Source organism: Auxenochlorella protothecoides (assembly GCF_000733215.1).
Source record: "Auxenochlorella protothecoides strain 0710 unplaced genomic scaffold scaffold111, whole genome shotgun sequence".
Taxonomy (NCBI): Eukaryota; Viridiplantae; Chlorophyta; class Trebouxiophyceae; order Chlorellales; family Chlorellaceae; genus Auxenochlorella; species Auxenochlorella protothecoides.
This window is the reverse complement of record NW_011934289.1, coordinates 183,583-203,128: the sequence shown is the minus strand read 5'-3', so window position 1 is coordinate 203,128 and position 19,546 is coordinate 183,583. Positions and strand designations below refer to the sequence as shown.

Sequence of the window (19,546 nt, the reverse complement as noted above, 5' to 3'; positions counted from 1 at the left end):
ACTCCACCACCCTCCACCCACCCACCCCCTGCCACCCACCCTGCCTCCCTCGCCCCACCACCGGGAGCCCCCCCACCTCGGCCACGTAGACCAGGCTGCGCTCGTCCGGGGACCAGGAGGGGCCGGCCCCTCCAAACCAGGGGTCGGCAAACACAGAGCCGTGCACCACCTCGGGCACTGACACCACACGCTCCAGGCGCAGCGGGCCCCACACCTCCAGGATCGTGCCCGGGGCCGCCCCGCCCGCGGCGGCCGAGCCGCCGGCGCCAGCGCCGGCGCGCACCAGCACCCTCCTGCGCCCGGAGGGCGAGGCCCAGCAGGCCAGCGCGCCGTGCATCTCCGCGGCCGGGGTCGCCGCGGCGGGCGCCCCGGCCTCCAGCCCCGCCTCGGACAGGCGGGCGTGCACCAGGCTCCGGCGCTGCGTGTTGGCGGCCAGGTCGCGCTGCGCGTACTGCAGCGCCAGCACCGCGTCGCCGCCGGGCCGAGGGGCCAGCCAGCCGCCCTTCAGGCCGGGGATGGACAGCGCCGCCTCCAGGAACTCGCACTCCCGCTCCAGATGCGAGGGGGGCTGCCTCGCCGGGCCAGCCTCGGCGCCAAGGCCCTGCGAGGGGGGCTGCCTCGCCGGGCCAGCCTCGGCGCCAAGGCCCTGCGAGGGTGGCGCCGCAGGGGTCAGGGCATTGAGATGGGGCAGGCAATCGGGGGAGCGCTGGCGGGCAGCAGTCACGGGCTGTGCGCATGGGCCAGACATTGGAATCCACCCTGGCAGCGCAGGCATGGCCTGAGCCCTGAGGCCGGTGCGGCACGCCGCCAGCCTCACCACACCTGCAGTTCAGGGTGACGAGTCATGCTCCGTCGTCCCGCGAAACTGTCAGAACCAAGGCGGGGCGCCCTTCGGCTGTGCAAATGCGGGCCTGGGATCCTGAGTGAGCGGGAAACGTGAGATGTGGACAGCAGGGAGACCTGAACGATGCGCCGTGCTCGGCCGAGGACTGCCAGTGTGTGCGTAGGGAGAGGGCGGTGAGTCTTTCCCGGTGTGAGACAAAGCAATATTAAAATGTCCACGATCGGCTGAGATGAGGAGGAGCACGGGCGAAGTGGAGGGGTGCGGAGCCAAAATCTCATCCTGAGAGACCGCATGTCGATAGGTATTGTGCGCCCTGGACATGGTCCGGAGAAAGACCCGGTGGAACCCTCCATGCATCTTGAGAGAGGGCTTCATCACATCCGTTGATTACCTCACCAAGCTCGCGAGCTCTTCCAGCTCCTGAGCGGGATCTGGTAGCTTCAAATATCCATAAGCAAAGCTTGCTGTCTTGGCCAAGTTTTGCTGCAGCGAGGATGGCGCCGCACAGACGAACAACCTTGTCAGACGAGATGCTCGACTCACTCAGCGTGTAGCTTATTGCAGAGGTGGATCGCGGGATGGATGTATTCCGTGGTAAGAACTGCACTCACTCTCTTCCCCCTTGCTCGGTGACGTCGTGAACTCTCGCCCCCCATCCATCCCAGGCTGCGTGCTTGCAATATTTCTTCTCATTGCCGGCTGCAACGTGGGGGTATGTTGGCGGCAACGGGAATGTTGAATCATGGCCTTTGCCTCAAGAGCGACCCGCACCCCAGTCCGCTGTGTCCGCATGTAATCCGGACAAGGTGAAGAGAGAGGACGTATTGCCATTTGCCAGTTCGCACCCACTCAAGCAAGTGTGGATGCAGGAATGCGTCCTTCCCCATCTTGAAGCAGGCTGTCACAATAGCGTGCTTGATTAGTCGGTGGACTGGCGAGAGTGTGTTCCGCAAGCTCGTGGAGGATGCAGAGGCTGTGGCGCATGCAAAAACATCCACCTATCTGTCAGAGCTTGGTGCCAGCTCGCCTACTCAGAGCCCTGCCACCTTGCCCTCTCACACGCTGGACGCCACGCAGTTACTGTCGGGGCTGGGAAGGCTGGCTGACCTCTCCAAGGATGGTCTTGCCTCCCTTATGCTCTGGGTGCTGGGCCGTGGCACCCAGCATAACACCGGCGGCTTCATCCACCATGCTGGTCCGCAGCAATGCAGCGTTTTTGGGCAGGCCTTGCGGCCAAAGGGTGGGACGTGCACTACAGCAGCGGCCGCTGCAGCTGAACCCCATCTGGAACGTAGTCTCAAGGACTAGAGTTCACTGAGTGACAAGGGGCCAAGTGTGAGAAGGACTCCACAGTGCCGCACAGTACGTTGGCCAGCACAGGCCATGGAGATCACCTGGGCCTTTGCGTTCACAGGCCTGATGCTGAGTCTTTCTTTGCATCCCTTGCTCATGATGTGCTGTGTGTGGTTGACCTTGAGCTCGCACCATCGACTCCCTCTGCCCTCCAGTCCCTGTCCACCCCAGTACCTGCAAGCGTCAACCCTGATGCACTTCTTCACTCCATTTTCAATCCACAGGCACGGCCCTGGTGCTATTGGAGCGACCCCTGCGTCGCAAGCTGGTCCGATCCCCGTTCGGCTGCCTATGGGGCCAAGCACTGGTAGGCGCACTGGGCACGCTGGAGTCTGGGCCCTGCAAAGATATGCCCCGCGATCAGTTCTGGCAGTATGTGCATGCAACACCGGCAATCGTCACTGAAATGGCACCATGTTTCCAGAATTGCTCCCCACAGGTGCCGCGGACGGCATCTGCTTGGAACTTGCTGCATGTGGGCCTGTTGCAGCGGTGAGGACCATGCCTTCTGCTCTGCGGCCAGCAGTAAAAGCGCACAGATGCCAAGGCTGCATTGACCAGCGGACTGCTGCATGCCAGGTCGACTCCAAGCGCGTGGTTTTCGTGCCAGCGAGGTAGAGGTGGGAGGCCCTTGCAACCTGCATGGGCTCACTTGCAAATGAACAAAGGAATACAAAGGTGCAGCAGCAACTTCAGATAAGTTCTTCCTTTCATCTGCGCATGGAACTGAATGCAGCTGAGTATGACCTACTCATATGTCTCCATGTGAGGATACATGCTGCCCTTGCGGAGTGAAAGCTGACGAGAAAGCTTGAGGCGAAGTGCAGAATGAGATGACACCACTGGGGGGTCCTGGTCCCTGCAGAGGGGGAAGTGCAGCAACAGGGTGGCAGGGGTTGGTTCCGTGTTCGTCAGAGCTGATGCAGAACCAAATGACTGTATGCATGTTTCGACGTCTCAGGGGCTGAGTAGGACGTCAAGGATTTGCAGCTTCCTCTGGCTTCCCTCCGAGGGGAGATAGGAGCCTCCCGGCCGTCGTCGTTCAGCCGATCCGCGTCCCGGTCAAGACGTGATGCCGGGGGGCTCCTGTAGAATATCCCTCATAGTGTTGTACCATCAGCCACAGAGTGCCTGATTTTTCCAGTGGACATTGTTGCATCTTCGAATCGATTGGAGTATTGCGATTTTGGCCAAAATTTGGCGCGGCAAGATGCCGTCGCAGCGACAGACACCCCTCTGGAGCACAATGCTTCTCCTGTTGAGCCTTGGTGTTCTCTCACGGGTGGGTCAAATGGAATTTGTTTGCAAGCACAATATTTGCCCAGAGGGAGGGTGCACGTTACGTATCATATCCGGACGGTGACGCCCACACGCCTCCTGCTCCCAGGGCGCATGCACAACCAAGTTCTACCCACTTCCGACGGTCATGTGAGTTTCTGCTGGATTTTGCTGGGTTTGTTTCGTCAACTTTTTCTTCCGGGAGGGCGTGGAGCCTGGGTGACGATGGATTGGTTGTGCCGCGGGAGGCCGACTGCGTCCGGATACGGGCAGCTGCATGCTCCACCCCGCCACACACTGCCCCTTCCTCACGCAGTTACGGTCCCCATGTCTACATGCTCGAAGCCAGCAGCGCCAATGACATCTGAAGGTGCGTTATGAGGCGATCCAAGTTGTGGCTTTGCAAGGCAAGTCCAAGCCAATGCATCGCACCAAGTCGTCAGCCACCTCTCAACAGTGCCATGTGCTTTCATCATGCACCGCAGGTGGATGGGCCACGCCAAGGCAGGTTCTTTCAGAGAGACCACCCTTCACACCCTCGGTGTTTCCGCCAGCGCCATCAAGATGACTCCCTTTGAGGTCATCAAGGAGCGATCCACCAGGATCCTGGTAGCCGTAGAGTGTCTCACGGCTGGACAGAAGGCTTGCACTGCTGACAAGGATGGCAACATTGGTACCGGGAACAAGGGGAAGAACAACTTTGGCAACTATAACGAGGGTAACAACAACATTGGTGAGCAGGCCCGGGAAAGCGATGGGGTGGTCCTAGGGGTCCGAGTGTTGCACAAGCTGGGTGGAGGGATGTGCCATACATGACCATGACGTTGCTCGACTATAACATCCCAGTTCCATCATGCGCAGGGAGCTACAACAAGGGAAACCTAAACTGGGGTCTCAACAACAAGGGCACAAACCTGCGGTGCAACGACGCGGTCGGAAAACGGACGACGATCCTCAACTTCTGCAATGTGAAGGAACCTCGCAAGACAGTGCTTAGGGACTACAATCGACCGCCGCCTTCACCGCCCAAGAAGAGTCCCCCACCATCCCCACAAAAATTAGCCCCCCAACCTCCAAAGAGACACAACTCTCCATTCCCAGTGAGGAGAGCACCACCTCCGCCATCACCACCTCGCCCTCCCCATTCCTCTTCTCCTCCATCCTCCTCTAGTCCCTCCCCTCCCTCCCCCTTGCCTCTCCCCACTTCCCCTACCTCCTCCCCTTCCCGCTCAAATTAGCCCCCCAACCTCCAAAGAGACACAACTCTCCATTCCCAGTGAGGAGAGCACCACCTCCGCCATCACCACCTCGCCCTCCCCATTCCTCTTCTCCTCCATCCTCCTCTAGTCCCTCCCCTCCCTCCCCCTTCTCCTCCTCCTCCCCCTACCCCTCCGCCACCCTCCCTCACCACCCCTAACCCTCCCCCATCTCCTCCAACCCCCTCCCTCCGCCCTCTCCACCCACACCACCACCCCCTTCTCCTCCACCCTCTCCCCCTCCACCCTCTCCACCCTCCCCTCCGCCACCTTCTTCTCCACCCCCGTCCCCTCCACCATCTCCACCCTCTCCTCCACCCTCTCCGCCTCCGCCCTCTCCGCCTCCGCCCTCTCCACCTCCGCCCTCTCCACCAGCCCCTCCCCCTCCATTCTCTCCTCCACCCTCTCCACCACCCCCTTCACCTCCACCTCCACCTCCACCAGTCTTAACCCTGACGGTTACACCTGTGGGATCGAACAAATTGACATTTACCACTACGACATACACATTCTCATTTGTAGGGGTCTTGTGGTAGAAAATGGTACTCAAATGCCGGCTTGGAGACCTGGGTCAGCAGTCAAGGTGTACACTACCACGCCGGACATAATCTTCACGGCGGGTGACCAGTACTGCTTCAAGGTTAAAGTTCGTGACACCATGCTGAACTGGTCAATTCTGTCAAATGAGGTTTGTGTAACTCTGTGACCCCTCCCTGCATTGGATACCGTGCCTACGCAGCAGGCGTGAAGGTCCCTGCACAACCACTCAGCTAGACTGCGTGTGGCTTGTTGCCCAGGGAGTAGTGATGTAGCAGACCTTCAGTATACCTGGCATGCACTGCTGTAATATAAAACTGCCGAGATACAGCCGGCTTAGGCGCCATGCTGGTTTGAGTTTCTATCCCATGCTGGGGATCCCTCTAGGGCCCTCTTTACCCCCCACACATAGATAACTGGGCATGAAGGCGCAGCGGCCGTCATCCCCTCCACAGCGCCCTCTTGAGAGGGGAGGGGCATGGTTGAGAGCGAGGCCTGACCTCCCACTCAGGCGCATGCAATAAAGTGACAACCCACACCCAGTATCAACTTTTACAATGCCACCTTGATGTGTGTGGAGTGTCTTTGCAAAGCTGCCTCAAGCCAATATCTGACCAGTTGTGCAGACATGTGCATACAGCGCCGTCCTCAAAGCATGGTTGACAAGGAGGGTTTGTCGCCCCCCCTTGTCCTGGTGAAACACCGATCGTATCTCACCTTGACCGTGAAAACAAGGAGCCCAGTGCCCTGCGCTTGCACCACACCACCGGACCGTCATCCCCGCCGTACACCGCTGATTGAGTGTGTGGACCGCAGCAGGCTCTGCCCGATCTCCAATGGTGGGCTCCGCCCGGTAAAGTTGTCCAGGGTTACATGATTCACGGGCAGCCTCATGCATGTCGGGTGCCTGCTCACGACAGGGGCCAATAACAAGATCCTGGAGCAACAGGTTTGGGACCCATCGGGCCGCTGCAAGGAACCGGTCAACCTTCCTCTTCTGGGATCGCCTGGCTGGGCTCCTCCGTGCCCTCGGCTCCGCCTGTCAGGGAAGGCCCTCGAGCTGGATCGATGCCCCCGACTGTAGCGGGGCTGGGGCCAGCCTCTTCCCGTGGCACCAGGACCAGCTCGAACTCGATGAGGGACAGGTTGAAGTCGGTCTACACAGCATCAGGGAGAAGGGGTTGGAGGACTTGCCGGGAGCGTCATGGGTGGACAGCCACGCCTGTGCATACTGGGAGGCGGCTCGGCTCCTCCCTCAGCTACTCGTACCCGGGGGTTGAAAGTGTGCCCTGTCACGGCCTCCATGCTCCCGCCTGGGGCCACGGCTAGCCTCATGCTGTTGTTGACCATGTCAATCTTGGCCCCACGAAGGTCGAGGTAGGTGTCGGGCTTGGCGATCTCCACTGGTCCATGGCAGGAAGGGGCAACAGTGGTTGGGAGGGCGTCGTGCCAGCAGGGAAGGGGAACGACTGGCACCTTTGCCCTCTCCTGAGCCAGAGCTTGTGAACCAAAGTCAACCCCTACCTTGCTCATTGCGAGCGGTGAAGAGGATGGTGCCTGTCTCGTCCCCAATCAAGCACTCAGCCACCTTCTGTGTCCTGCCGTTCGGCCTCGGAGCCTTGTCCAGCACGGTCTTCACATCCACAACCTGGACGTGTGCTTGTCAAAGGGACAATGTCAATCTTGATGCAGGCATGTCTTAGGTTCGGGTCCCCACTGCCCCTGAGTGGCCAACCACCTTGACGAGCAGCCGCAGTCCCTGGGCGTCCGGCCTCAGGCTCTCGACGGTGGTGACGGCAGTACTGGGAGGCTCTACCCCCGTCATCCTCTGGGTGGGCCTCGATCCCTCTGCAGATGTCGGCTCGGAGCGGCGGTGGCGAGCGGGACAAGACGGACACCCGGCGCTCGCGATCCTCGCACCTTCAGGCGGACTTGAGGGGGGTGACGCGATTCCTGCGTCCCACGAGCAACGATCTGACTGTCCCTTCTGTCGCTCTCGCGCCTGTCTGTCCCGGGACACTGCAGTGCAAGGTTGCATTTCCCCCGATCGCCCTCGCGCGTCAAGGGAACTGGGCCCGGGCGCGGAGAGGGGGAAGCGCGTCAAGGTCAGGGGCTGCACGCATGCAGGAGACATGCCTGCTCATGTCAGGAGGTGTGTAGCAGCGCTGTGCCATTGTGCGTACCAGAGCGGGGGTTCCATGCTTGCAGGGCCCCAGGGTGCGGGCCCCGCCGGGACAGGCGGCCGCTAGCGTGCCAGCAGCGACATGTGGCCGCTGGGTATGACCTCGTCAAAGTCCAGCGCCTCAAACTCCCCCGTCGCGTACTGGACCCTGCAATGCACGTGGGGCATGGGGAGGTTGGGAGGAGGGGTTGAGGGAGGAGCACGGCACCCCGCCCGGGCGTCCCACCCAGCGCCTAGCCTGTTCAGCACGCACTTCGCCTCCATGGTGTCCGGGTCGACGGAGTGGATCTCCACCAGGTACCACTTGCCGTCGTCGGGCCAGTACAACTGCGCAGGGGGAAAGGGGGGGGGGAGCTCCAGCACAGGCAGGCGGAGGGGCAGAGGGGGACGGAGGGGGGGTCCTCCCCGAGATGCAGGGGGGGAGTGCCGGGCGTGGTGCTGCCGGGGATCCCCCACGACCCGCGGCGCCGCAGCACCGTCCGTGACGCCCGTCCCCACCCCGGGGACCGTGCAGCCCGCCCCCCGGCGCCCCTTCGCAGCGCACCTCCGCCTGGCGGCCCACCAGCGCCTGGGACACGTCATCGTAGGTCAGCTTCCGCCCGGTGGGCAGGGGCCGGTCGGCCGCGGGGGCCTGCTGCTCGGCCCGGGGTCGCGAGGCCAGGCGCCCGGTGGGCCCCGCCCCGGTTCCCCGCGAGGCCGGGGCGGGCATGGCGCCGGCGTACGCCTTGCCGTACACCGGCTGCTTGCGCTTGTTGATCTTGGTGCGCGGGACGCGGCCGGTGACCACCTCGTAGACCGTGGGGTGCTGGTTCACCAGGGAAAACAGCTCCGCCCTGCCGCAAATTTGTGTGGGTGGGTGAGTGGGGGGTGGCATGGGGGGTAAAAACGGAGGAGTGCTGTGTTTCACTCCGATCGAATCGTACGACGGGGTCATGGAAACCAGGGTGGGGCAGTCCCTGGGGCGCTCGCACCTGTGAATCCAGCACCCGAGACCTGCACCCACTACCCCCCAGCACCCAAGTCCTCCCCCAGCACCCAGGCCCCCCCCCCAGCACCCAGGCCTGGACGCCCCCGCAGACCCACACCTGCCGCTGTCGTCGAAGCGGGCGGCGTAGAAGAAGAGGACGCTCATGAGCCAGGCGTCGCTGTGCACGGCGCAGAGGGCCATCCAGTCTCGTCGCTCCATCCCTGGCCCCAGGAGGAAAGGGGGGAAGCTGACCACCATGAGCAGCAGAGGACAAGTGCAGGGACCCTGCACGGCCTCCTCAAAGGCCCTAGGCCCCCCCCCAACATCCAGCTTCGCAGTTCGCCGTGCAAAGCCCCTGTGAAGCACCATTCAAAGCCACCTGGGCTCCCTGGCCTCACCATCCCTGGCAAAATTTATGCCCAACACGGGCTCCGGCAGCTCGGGCGGCACCTCGTCGGCGGGCAGGTCCACGGTCCAGTTCCCGTCGGCATGACCTGTGCAAAATCAGGTACGAGGCTGAGAGTCTGATCTCATGTCCAAGGCGTGCAGGACTTCCCTGGATTTGAGCTCGCAGGTGGGGCCGTTGTGTTACGGAGAGAATGTGGCCCTGGGGGATAAATACGGCAGCGCACCATACAAACAGAGGTTGTCCTTCCCAGGATCACAGGCCTCGTAGAATTCGGTTGCATCTGCAGAGGGTGCGGAATGGGGCGGGGCTGGTGCAGCCACGGTCGAAGCTCCGTCGAGCGGTCGCGCACTCAAAACCCCAGGTGCTGGCAACGGGCGAAGCATCCGCATGGCCCCTCACCATCCGTCAGCGCAGTCAGCAGGGCTTCCCTCCTGATGGTGTAGTCGTTGTATATGTCGTCCAATGTTTTGGGGATGGCGGGCCCCATGACGGGTTAGCCGTGCTCGCAGCCGAGACGGTCGTCCTCGCCCGCTCAGAGGAGGAATGACAGGCGCGGGGGGTGCCGCCACGACTACTTTTCTAGACGAGTGTTTACGGTGTGTTGAAGGCCCAGGTCCAAGGTACTTTTTTGGATGTGGCCGACCCACACCTGGCGAGCATTCTTCTTCCCGGGCGCGTCTCAGGAAAGCGCGCCCTCAAACTCACGACAAAGGCTCTCGATGCTGCACGAAAGCTAGTCTAAAGTATGCCGACAACATAAGGGGCTTCTCCAGTATCTTTCATTGATGTAAAGAGAATTAGGAGGCGAGGGATCGACTTGAAATCGCTGGGAGCCACACACCCTCGTCCTGGAATATCTACGGACCCACACCACCCATTACCGGCATCAAAGCGGAAAGAACTTGTGTGCTGGCGTCAAATAAGTGGCATGATGAGCTTGCATGTGGTCTGAGGCTGCAATGGCACCTCGAAGACTGTCCGGCCTGCAGGTGTGCGGGGTGGTCAGGCTGCACCGGGGAGGCATGTGGGGCTCCTGCGACTGGCGTCCAAGCTTCATGAAGCCAGGGCGCCCTCGACGCCATCCACACCCTGCCCGCCTCCTCCACCCCAACACAGAAGCAGGCGCTGAGTCTGTATCGTGCCGCTCTTCGTGTCGCCGCACAGAAACCTCCTGGGCAGCGGAAGGACCTGGCGGCCCATGCCAGGGCATCCATCGAGAGGTGCGTAATGGTTGCTGGGGAGGGGGTGCATGTTCTCTGAGTCAGGGGGGGCTGGCGGACGGGCACGAAGGACTCGGGTCTCCGAGGTTGTGGAAACTACATGACCGAGGCAGTTGGCGGTGTCATTACTGCGATCACTGCTGTCCGGGCAATGTGTCACCTTGTATGGGTGGAGCCCCCTAATCCCTGCGCCGGCCCACTGTACTACAGCCACCGTGGCGTCAGCCCCAAGAACTACCAGCTGATCGAGCACCTCATCCGCAAGGGCCGTCGCCAGCTGGCGCTGCTGGAGGACGCGAGTGTCACCGCATTCCGTCTCTAGGTTTGGAGCAGTCTTCTGGTCTTGAGCGACGACTGATCAGATCCCAGCTTGACGGGGAGCTCCTCCCCCGACTCCCTCCACCACGCGTTGCATGCACTTGTCGGTCACCTGCGCTGTGCCTGCTATGGACCGCTGCAGAGAATCATGCATAGCCTGCTGCCACTCTCACTTGGACACCACCTCGTCGCTTGTAGCATAGCAAATTCCGGCACTCAGCAAGAGCACCACATGAGTAGCACTCCGCCAGAGGCCCCACCCCTTTGAACCCTCTTCCCTCCTCGCTGGCCCTCCTGACCCGCTCCTGCTGACCGTGCTTTGACAGCAAGTGCATCCAGCGGCGCCGCACATCACACGGGTACCCCGTCCGACACTCAGAAGCCGCCGCCAAAGTCCTGGGCCTGTGCGAACGCGGCGTCGCCGCCGGCCGCGGGCGCGGCTGCGGGCTCAAAGGACGGCGCGGCGTCAAAGCCGGTGGCGAACTCCGGCGCAGCCGCCGGGAAGCCGGTGTTGTAGGAGGCGTCGAAGCCGGCGCCCTCCTCCGCACCGGGGAAGGCGGCGTCGGCGACGTACTCGGCCGCGGCCTCGGCCTCGGGGGCGGCCTCCTCCTTGGCCTCCTCAGGCTCGCGGTAGAAGAACATGTCGACCATGACGTCCCAGGGGGAGGCGGCGGACACGGTGCCGCGCGCCTGCAGCACCAGACGGGTGAGCAGGTAGAAGAGCACGCCGATGGAGTGCTTGCCCTTGTTGTTGGCGGGGATGGCGATGTCGATGCCGGCCAGGTCGGAGTCGGTGTCGGTGAAGGCGATGACGGGGATGTTCATGTACGCCGCCTCCTTGATGGCCTGGTGGTCGGTGCGGGGGTCCGTCACGATCAGCAGGCGGGGCTCCTCGAAACCCTTCTGCAGCTGGTTGGTGAACGCACCTGGAGCGAAAAAGTGAGTGGGGCTGGGTGGGTGCAACTTTTTGGGTGGGTAAGATGGGGGAAAGGAGGTCTTGCTGGGAAGAGGGGTTGTAGTTTCAATGGGATGGCGAGGTAAAGGACTCCAGACGGCAAAGTTCAGCAGGAGGTGCTCGCCATGTCCTAGACCGAAAGCACAGCGTGTAGCTGCCAGCCCTCCCAGAAACCATCAACTGATCTTGACATGAGAAGGATGGCTCCCCCGGCCAGAGGGTCCCCATGCTCCGCTGGGAGGCAGGCCTCCTCCATCCTGGGCATGCCCTATCGGACCAAGCCTGCCGAGAGGGCCCGCAAGACTGTTCCCCCAGCCTACGCCCCACGTCCCAATACTGCCCCACACGCACCGGGTGTGTGGCGACCCACGGTGGCGCGGGCACCGGTGTAGGTGGCGAACTTCAGCACACCGCGCTGGCCGTATGGCCGGGCGGAGATGGCAACCACGTCCTGGGGGTTCTCGATGGCCACGATGACGCGAGCGGCCAGCTGGAGCTTCTCGTAGGTGCGGCCCAGGTTGAACACGAAGATGCCATCGCTGCGGCGCTTGTGCACATAGCGCTCCATGTGCGCGGTGCAGTTCTTGGTGCCCAGGTGGCTCTGAGCGGCCAGCAGCAGCGCCACATCGTTACCGCGTTGGTCAGCCATGCTGTCGAGCCCTGTCGCGCGAGTGCAGGGGGCGGGGAAGAGGGCGAGGCAGGGGGCCTGGGGGGGTGTATGTTACAGAAGCCGCCTTGGCACAGGGTTAGGTAGAAAGGGTGTCCATGGAGGGAAAGGCGCCACGACCAGTTCTTGCTTGCCCAACGTATGAGCGAAGCCAAGGTCGAGCTATTGCTCAGTCTGCTTGAATAAACACTAGTTGTTGCTAGCTGTGGTCCGCTTGCCGATTGGCGTCGAAGTATGCCGGGGTGGGCTACCCTTGATTATTACAGGCCGCTCCTGCACAGCGACATTTAAAAGTTCGGGCATAACTTATTAGACATCCTTGGTATATCGTCGTGATGATGCAGCTCAATCATGCGCTTTGACATGGTGAGTTTTGCATGGACATTGACTCAAGGTCTGGTGATGGTAGGCCTGCCTGTATATCATTGCATTGCAGACATGTGCAGGTGAGCTATCCTTGGGGCATGTAAGGACAGTGTGCAAGGGTTTCTCGCTATTCTTTCGATACGCTAGGCTCACAGTCTGTACAATGATGGTCTGTCAGCGTCGTCTTCTCAACTCACCTAGTTGGACATACGCAGACCACCAAACTTGCAAACCTGACACAGCGGTCCATGTCAAAAAATGGTTCTTCACTTTCATCCAAGTTGCACACTTTCGCAGATGTGGGACTACTGTGTGACTCCAATGCTCAATGTCTGGGTGATCCATACAAACATGTTGACTGCCATACCAGCAGTGTCGAATTTCGGCGTGTGTCAAGCTCACGCGCGCAAGCGTTCTAACAAAGCGACAGTACCCAGCATTACTTCAATCGCAATTGTCATATTCTACACGTCCGAAATCCAATTGTACACAAGGATGCCCTTCGTGGAAGCTCAGGGCCCTGCCTGAATTTCATTTCGGCCTCGACCGGAGGAGAGGGGCCGCCCTCCCGCAGGGGCACCCTCGACACCCGGGCTCGCCATGTTTTCGGAGGAAGAGCGATGGGCGCTCTTACTCTCAACCTTTGCGGGCATGTCCACCACCCTCGGCGCGGCACTGGCGGTGAGCTTGGGGAAGTCCCGGTCGCCAAAGCACTGAGTTGTTCCAGGCTCAGATGGACCCGGCCAACTCCCTCCACCCACCTCCCCGTCAGATCATCCGCCCACCAGACGATGCACTCCTCTCCTTTCTCCTGGGAACCGCCATTGGAGTCATGATGCTGCTGTCGGTGGTGGAGATGTGGGTCCACAACGCGATGGAACATGGATGGGCCTCCACCACATCCGCGGTCCTGCTGGGGGCACTGTTCTTCAAAGTAGCCCAGCCCCTCCTTGCCTCCATGAGCGGCACAGACCAGGTGAACAGGGAGGGTGGGGGAGCAGTGGGGGAGGGCGGAAGGGGGGGCAGGGAGGGGCCGTGGCTGATCTTGAGGGCGGGAAGGACTCCGGGATGGCTTTGGTGCTGGTTGGGGACCCCAGCGGCACTGTACTCTACAACATCATGTGTGCGAGTACTGGAGATTGATAATGGTTTGTGTCTTGGGGGGAAGGGGGAGCATGAGTATCCGGCTGAGTCATAATCCTTGGCCGCCCTGCCTCGCTCCTTGGCACCACATTTCATACGTTCGCCCCCCCCCCCCACTCCCCTGTGTGTCCACTCGCAGCCAGCGGGTCCCTCCCCAGCAAAGGCGACGACGAGCGCGGTGGAAGCCGCCAGCAAGACTGGCAAGCGCATCAGAGCCGACGTCGGGCCCGCCGCGCTCGCCGCGGAGGCGAGCGGCGGCGGCCGGCAGCCCAGCGCGGCGCCCAGCGGCAGCAGCCTGACAGCGAGGTGGGGCGCCGGGGGCGGCGAGCCTCACGCGAACTCCCCACCGGCCACCCGTGCCGGCGCGGGCCCCACGACCCCGGCTCGCCCACGTCATCCCCGCACCCTCGACCCCCACTGCCCACCCTTCCCCCGCCGCCCCCGGCACCCTCCCCCCCCCCCGTCACCACCCCCTCCGCCACCTACCCACCAACACCCCCGCCACCATCGCCGTCACCACGCAGGCCGCAGTCGCCGCGCGAGCTGCTGCGGCTGGGCCTGCTCATGGCCGGCACGATGACGCTGCACAACCTGCCAGAGGGCGCGGCGGTGGCCTTCAGCTCCTTCACGCCCCTGGGGCCCCTCATGGCGCTGGCGATCGCCGTGCACAACGTGCCTGAGGGCGTGATCGTGGCCGCCCCCGTCTACGCGGCCACGGGTCGGCGCGCGCGCGCGCTGGGCCTGGCCGCCGCCTCGGGGCTCAGCGAGCCGCTGGGCGCGCTGCTGGTCATCTGCGTGGCGCGGCCGGCGCTGACGGCCACGCGGCTGCAGCTCATGCTGGCCGGCGTGGGCGGCCTCATGGCTGCGGTCTGCGTGCTGGAGCTCTGGCCCGAGGCGCGGCGGTGCAGGGCGGGGGGGCGCCTGGCGGCGGGCATCGCGCTGGGGGCAGGCCTCATGGCCTGGACCCTGTGGTTGGGGGTCTGAGATGACCGAGAGGGGGGGGGAGGGGGGTGACGAGGAGCCCCCGCCGAGACCCTGTAGGTTGCCAAGAATCAGCAGAGGAACACAGCACCAGGAAGGCGTGGCCATGAGCGCTGTTATGCAAAATCCAAGGCTGGATCGTGTCTGGAAGGGCGGCACCCCAGGGGCCATGAGGCATGGCGGGAAGGCGGGGAGAGACCCCTCGTGATGAACCCTACGACCATCCCAGCGATGCCAGCGTACTGGGCGGCCAAGGCCCGCAGCCGGGACTCATAACGCATCACACATTCCTTCGAGCAAGTTGAGGTCGGCGAGTCGAGTAAAGAGTCCGCGCCTGGACCCTCGAACCCAAACCCGCGCCTGCCACCCGGCAACCCTGTGCAGCGACTCGCACGATTCGAGCAATGGACGGCAGGGCGGGTCCCACGACCGGGCCGGATGCCATCCTGTCCACCCATCTGACTGGAGGAAATAAGACCAAGGCGCGCGAGGGTTTGCGGGGTTGGTTTAACAGGCATTGGGTGGGGGAGGGTGGGGGACCGTGCCAGGGCTGGGCCCCCTCCCCCACAGATCGCGGCGCATGACGGGATGGTGTGCTGGCCGCCCTCCCCTCCCGTGCTGTATTCGGATCGCATCATTCAGGATTGCGATGGGTGTGTCTGTGGCCGGCGCATGCCGACATTCACCTGACGGTGAGGTGCCCTGGTGCCCGTCCTCGTGCTTGTACCCCGCCTGATCGCCCTTTTCCCTCCCTCCTTGCAGGTCATCTGTACCCTGGGGCCGGCATGTAACAAGTGAGAATTGGGTTTGGTGCACGGGCCATGCTGGGCGGCTGTGCCCATGTCTATTGAATAGTTGATGGCGATGACAACGCACATGAGCGATGAGGTCGAGCGTATTACTTGTTCATGTCGTTCCGAAGGCTGTCGATGTCGAGCGCACATCTCTTCATCCTGATTAGTAATGCTCTTTGTACGTCTCCATGGCAACCCTGTCTGCTGAGCCTGCGTGATGACCCTCCCCCCCAACCTCTGGCGTCTTGGGGCTAGTCCTCTGGTGCCGTGAGCTGCATTCACGTCGTCACTTCATTCCCACGCCTTCCTCACCGCCCAGCGGTGGAGGCCTTCCTCCTCGGGGCCCATCGCCTGAAAGTTCCCCCCCCCCTTCCCCCTCCTAAATGCCAGTGTGGAGACCCTGAAGCAGATGCTGGTGGCGGGGATGAACGTGGCGCGCTTCAACTTCTCCCACGGCTCCCACGAGTACCACCAGGGCGTGCTGGACAACCTGCGCGAGGCGTGCCGCCAGACGCGCATCATGTGTGCGGTGATGCTGGACACCAAGGGCCCCGAGATCCGCACCGGCTTCCTGGAGGACGAGCGCCCCGTCTTCCTGGACGCCGGCCAGGAGGTGACCATCACCACCGACTACGGGGTGCGGGGCAACAAGGGGCTCATCGCCATGTCCTACGCCAAGCTGGCGCAGGACGTGCGGCCCGGGCTGGTCATCCTGGTGGCCGACGGCTCCATCTCGCTGGAGGTGCTGTCCACCGACCCGGCGGCGGGCACGGTGCGCGCGCGCTGCCTCAACTCCGCCAAGCTGGGCGAGCGCAAGAACGTGAACCTGCCAGGTGTGATCGTGGACCTGCCCACCCTCACCGACAAGGACATCGACGACCTGCAGAACTGGGGCGTGCCCAACGAGATCGACCTCGTGGCCGCGTCCTTTGTGCGCAAGGGCTCCGACCTGGACTACATCCGCAAGGTGCTGGGCCCGCGTGGTCAGTACATCAAGATCATCAGCAAGGTGTGGGGGGGCTGTTCGTGGTTGCGGGGGGTGAAGGAGGGAGGGACGACGATGGGGCGTCGCCAGTGCGGGGTGACAATGTGGGGGTGACAGCGCAGGGGGCGACGACGCCCGGGTGACAGCGCGGGGGTAGCACTGTGGCGCAGCGTTTCTCACCACATGCAGTGGACTGGGACGCACGACCCAAACCTGTGCACTGCATGCAGCGCCCAGGCCCCAGCGCTCATGTCCTCCCCGTCGGCCGCCACGTACATGCATCAGGTGGAGAACCACGAGGGCGTGACCAACTTCGACGACATCCTGGACAAGTCGGACTCGATCATGGTGGCGCGCGGCGACCTGGGCATGGAGATCCCCACCGAGAAGATCTTCCTGGCCCAGAAGCTGATGATCCAGAAGTGCAACCTGGCGGGGAAGCCGGTGGTGACGGCGACCCAGATGCTGGAGTCCATGACCAAGAACCCGCGACCGACGCGCGCGGAGGCCACCGACGTGGCCAACGCGGTGCTGGACGGCACGGACTGCGTGATGCTGAGCGGGGAGACGGCGGCGGGGGCCTACCCCGTGGCCGCGGTGGCAGTGATGACCAAGATCTGCCATGAGGCAGAGGCCTCCATCAACTACACTGCGCTGTTCCGGGCCATCATGAAGCGCGTGCCGCTGCCCATGAGCCCGCTGGAGTCTCTCGCCTCGTCGGCGGTTCGCACCGCGCACAAAGTCGGCGCCAGCCTGATCGTGGTGCTGACGCGCGGCGGCGCCACCGCGCGCCTCGTCGCCAAGTACCGCCCCACTGTGCCCGTGCTCACGGTCGTCGTCCCCGTGCTCACCACCGACAACCTCACCTGGCAGTGCTCCAGCGAGAGCCCCGCGCGCCAGATGCTCATCTCCCGCGGCCTGCTCCCCATCCTGGCCGAAGGCTCCGCCAGGTTGGTAGGGTTTGGGTGGGTGTTTGAAGTGTGCTGGGTTGGGGAAGGGTGCTGCGTGGTGGCCACCTGAATCATCCAGGGAGCTCCTGTATCAGGTGCCCCATCCGCTTGCTGGGCACCCTGTTGGTGACATCCCCAACACGTGGGGCGTCTCCCCCTCGCCACACCTTATCTCTGGCACCTGCGGCCTCCCTCCCGGTTATGCCCCCCCCCCACCACACACACAAAAAGGGGCCTTCAACTGAACCCCTCGTGACCCTCCGACCACCGCCAACATTCCCCACCCACCCACCCACATGCCACCCACAGGGCCAGCGACAGCGACACCACCGACGAGCTGCTGCATGCGGCGCTGGACCACGCGCGCGACTCGAGGTACTGCGCCCGCGGCGACACTGTGGTGGCCATGCACCGCATCGGCAACGCCTCGGTCATCAAGCTGGTGGACATCAAGTAGGGGCGGCGCAGGCCCGCGCGCGCAGAGACCTGGGAGGGGGATTTCATGGCGGGGGCAAAAGCTGGCCTGGCAGATGGGTGCGAGAGCTTGTATGGCCGGCGCGGCATGCTGTGGGGCGGCATCACTCGAGGCGGACGAGGAGCGGGCCGCTCGGCACTCAGGCTGTGTTGTTCTGCGCCGAGGCCTCCACTCCCAGGTCCTGGATTCCCCAGCATACCCACCACCGATTCCTCGCTTTTGCTCCCTCGCTTCAAACACCGCATGATGCTGCAACCTGTCTTCCAGCACCACCACCGGTACCATTCACGTACGCCTGTCCCTTGCTTGCTCCGAGTCTCTCCCTTTTGTTATCCCTGCTGGAGGTTTGTGCCCCTGGTCTGCCCCTGGCTGGCCCCACTGGCACCCTCCTCAAGCCGACTGCTTGATGCTCGGCACCGTCATGGAAGCCCCAAGCACTGCATGCTGCCCTTGCTGAAATTATGAGCGGCAGGTGTGGGTGTGTAACTTGTGTAACGGAGTGCTGTCAAGTAGAAGGAGGGAAGGCGGAGACGGGCATGGAAATAGCAAAGGTGAAGTGATAGCAAACCACGCAGGCAGACAGGCGTCCATAAGCACACTAGGCCATGACATGGACAAACCAGCTGCCGATTTGGCACGGTCGAGCCTTGCTTCGGCGTGGATTGCTGCGGTTAATGCACTTGATGCGCAGCTTGTGCATCAAGAAAGGGCAATATGAGCGCGCATGGGGGCACCCTGCCCGGCGACGACGCCATGCAATCTACACTTTCAGCTCCGCACGCTGATCAGCTCGGTGATCTCCTTGCGCAGCTCCTCCTGGCTCTTCACCAGGGCGTCACGGGAGCTGGTCAGGCGCTTGAGGTCTGTGTCGCAAGATTTGATCCCGGTCTCCAGGTAGGTCATCACCGACTCCTTGGGCTGCAGGAAGTACCTGCAGGGTTGGGGTGGACGGGGAGGGCCTTGGCGACAGCAACGCCCACCCGATGAGAACCCCGGCCACACTTATTTCCCCTCGGACACCACAGGCACAATCTGCCAGCACACAGCGAGCCCACACCCAGAACTCACGCCCTGCCCACGCCGCGGTAGCAGGGCGTGTCGGAGGGGAGGCCGTCGAGCTGGGCCGCGGTGAAGGCCGCCCTGCGCAGCGTCACCTCGTTCTGCCGGCGCTGCGACTCCATCTGTGGGCGAGCAGGAGAGGAGCTTGCCGTTCTGCACCAGTACCGAACAGCTTGACATGGGGTATGCACCCCCAAGTGTCCATCTTGGACATGATGCAGGGCCTTTTCTCAGCAGGTCCACAAGCAGCACCCCAAGGCCCCACACCTGTTTCAAGGCGCTGTTGTTGTGGTCAAAGCGGGACTTCAGCTCCCGGATGGCTTTGATCTTGTCATCATCCGCCATTGGAGGGGGGCTGGTCGACCCTGACCTTCCCGTCGATTGGTGCCGAGCCTCAGCCACCAGCTCCCGGCCTGGAGACGGCTTGTCGAATGAGGATGCAAGAGTGCAACGTGCGCTGATCTTCAATTGATTCAACGAGGTGTTGGGTACACGACAAGATCCCGAGGGCCTTGGTCAGATCTCCGCGAGGGTGGCGTCAAGGCTTCCTCAGACATTGGTTAGGGGCACCCCCACTTTCCTCCGACGAGGCTCGGGTGCGCTCTGCGAGACTCCAGGACGGTCCCATGTTGTAAGCCACATCCACCTGGCCCATGTCACGACATCTGGATACAGCACCCGACGTACTTCATCAGCTTGGTCCAGGAAGCCTGTGTACCCGTGCGGCCTGGCGGTCGGAGGGGTGTCATGTCAGCTTTCAGCAGGGTTGCGCGTCAGCTGTACAGCACCGGCAGCAAAACCCTGCAC

At 62.8% G+C, this 19,546-nt stretch overlaps 8 protein-coding genes across 8 annotated transcripts in view; 3 read left to right on the top strand and 5 right to left on the bottom strand.

Annotated features, from left to right (window-relative positions):
• Window positions 1-846, bottom strand: part of F751_0757 (Acylamino-acid-releasing enzyme) — a gene marked incomplete at both ends in the record, with an annotated part of 4,736 nt that extends 3,890 nt beyond the window's left edge. The window contains 3 exons of the mRNA XM_011401471.1: window positions 77-214; window positions 407-646; window positions 823-846. Coding sequence (XP_011399773.1) covers window positions 77-214; window positions 407-646; window positions 823-846 — 402 coding nt within the window. The remainder of the gene's footprint in view (window positions 1-76; window positions 215-406; window positions 647-822) is intronic.
• Window positions 847-1,978: 1,132 nt separating this feature from the next.
• Window positions 1,979-2,152, top strand: F751_0756 (hypothetical protein; the record flags this gene model as incomplete). The annotated part of the gene is made up of 1 exon (XM_011401470.1): window positions 1,979-2,152. The coding sequence occupies one exon, from the start codon at window positions 1,979-1,981 to the stop codon at window positions 2,150-2,152; it is 174 nt and encodes a 57-aa protein (XP_011399772.1).
• Window positions 2,153-6,251: 4,099 nt separating this feature from the next.
• F751_0755 (Uncharacterized protein) lies at window positions 6,252-7,093 on the bottom strand (the record flags this gene model as incomplete). Its single annotated transcript, XM_011401469.1, has 4 exons — window positions 6,252-6,425; window positions 6,538-6,671; window positions 6,793-6,916; window positions 7,007-7,093. 4 exons carry the CDS (start codon window positions 7,091-7,093, stop codon window positions 6,252-6,254), a joined length of 519 nt encoding a protein of 172 aa, XP_011399771.1.
• Window positions 7,094-7,513: 420 nt separating this feature from the next.
• F751_0754 (PHD finger protein ALFIN-LIKE 4) lies at window positions 7,514-9,313 on the bottom strand (the record flags this gene model as incomplete). Its single annotated transcript, XM_011401468.1, has 7 exons — window positions 7,514-7,598; window positions 7,704-7,777; window positions 8,187-8,283; window positions 8,536-8,638; window positions 8,816-8,911; window positions 9,050-9,106; window positions 9,226-9,313. 7 exons carry the CDS (start codon window positions 9,311-9,313, stop codon window positions 7,514-7,516), a joined length of 600 nt encoding a protein of 199 aa, XP_011399770.1.
• Window positions 9,314-10,739: 1,426 nt separating this feature from the next.
• F751_0753 (40S ribosomal protein Sa-2) lies at window positions 10,740-11,968 on the bottom strand (the record flags this gene model as incomplete). Its single annotated transcript, XM_011401467.1, has 2 exons — window positions 10,740-11,290; window positions 11,671-11,968. 2 exons carry the CDS (start codon window positions 11,966-11,968, stop codon window positions 10,740-10,742), a joined length of 849 nt encoding a protein of 282 aa, XP_011399769.1.
• Window positions 11,969-12,952: 984 nt separating this feature from the next.
• On the top strand, window positions 12,953-14,479 carry F751_0752 (Zinc transporter ZupT; the record flags this gene model as incomplete). The annotated part of the gene is made up of 3 exons (XM_011401466.1): window positions 12,953-13,033; window positions 13,125-13,210; window positions 14,020-14,479. The coding sequence occupies 3 exons, from the start codon at window positions 12,953-12,955 to the stop codon at window positions 14,477-14,479; spliced, it is 627 nt and encodes a 208-aa protein (XP_011399768.1).
• Window positions 14,480-14,880: 401 nt separating this feature from the next.
• On the top strand, window positions 14,881-17,662 carry F751_0751 (Pyruvate kinase, cytosolic isozyme; the record flags this gene model as incomplete). The annotated part of the gene is made up of 5 exons (XM_011401465.1): window positions 14,881-14,997; window positions 15,239-15,270; window positions 15,661-16,279; window positions 16,541-17,205; window positions 17,515-17,662. The coding sequence occupies 5 exons, from the start codon at window positions 14,881-14,883 to the stop codon at window positions 17,660-17,662; spliced, it is 1,581 nt and encodes a 526-aa protein (XP_011399767.1).
• Window positions 17,663-18,448: 786 nt separating this feature from the next.
• Window positions 18,449-19,084, bottom strand: F751_0750 (hypothetical protein; the record flags this gene model as incomplete). Its single annotated transcript, XM_011401464.1, has 3 exons — window positions 18,449-18,611; window positions 18,749-18,861; window positions 19,007-19,084. 3 exons carry the CDS (start codon window positions 19,082-19,084, stop codon window positions 18,449-18,451), a joined length of 354 nt encoding a protein of 117 aa, XP_011399766.1.
• Window positions 19,085-19,546: the final 462 nt, after the last annotated feature.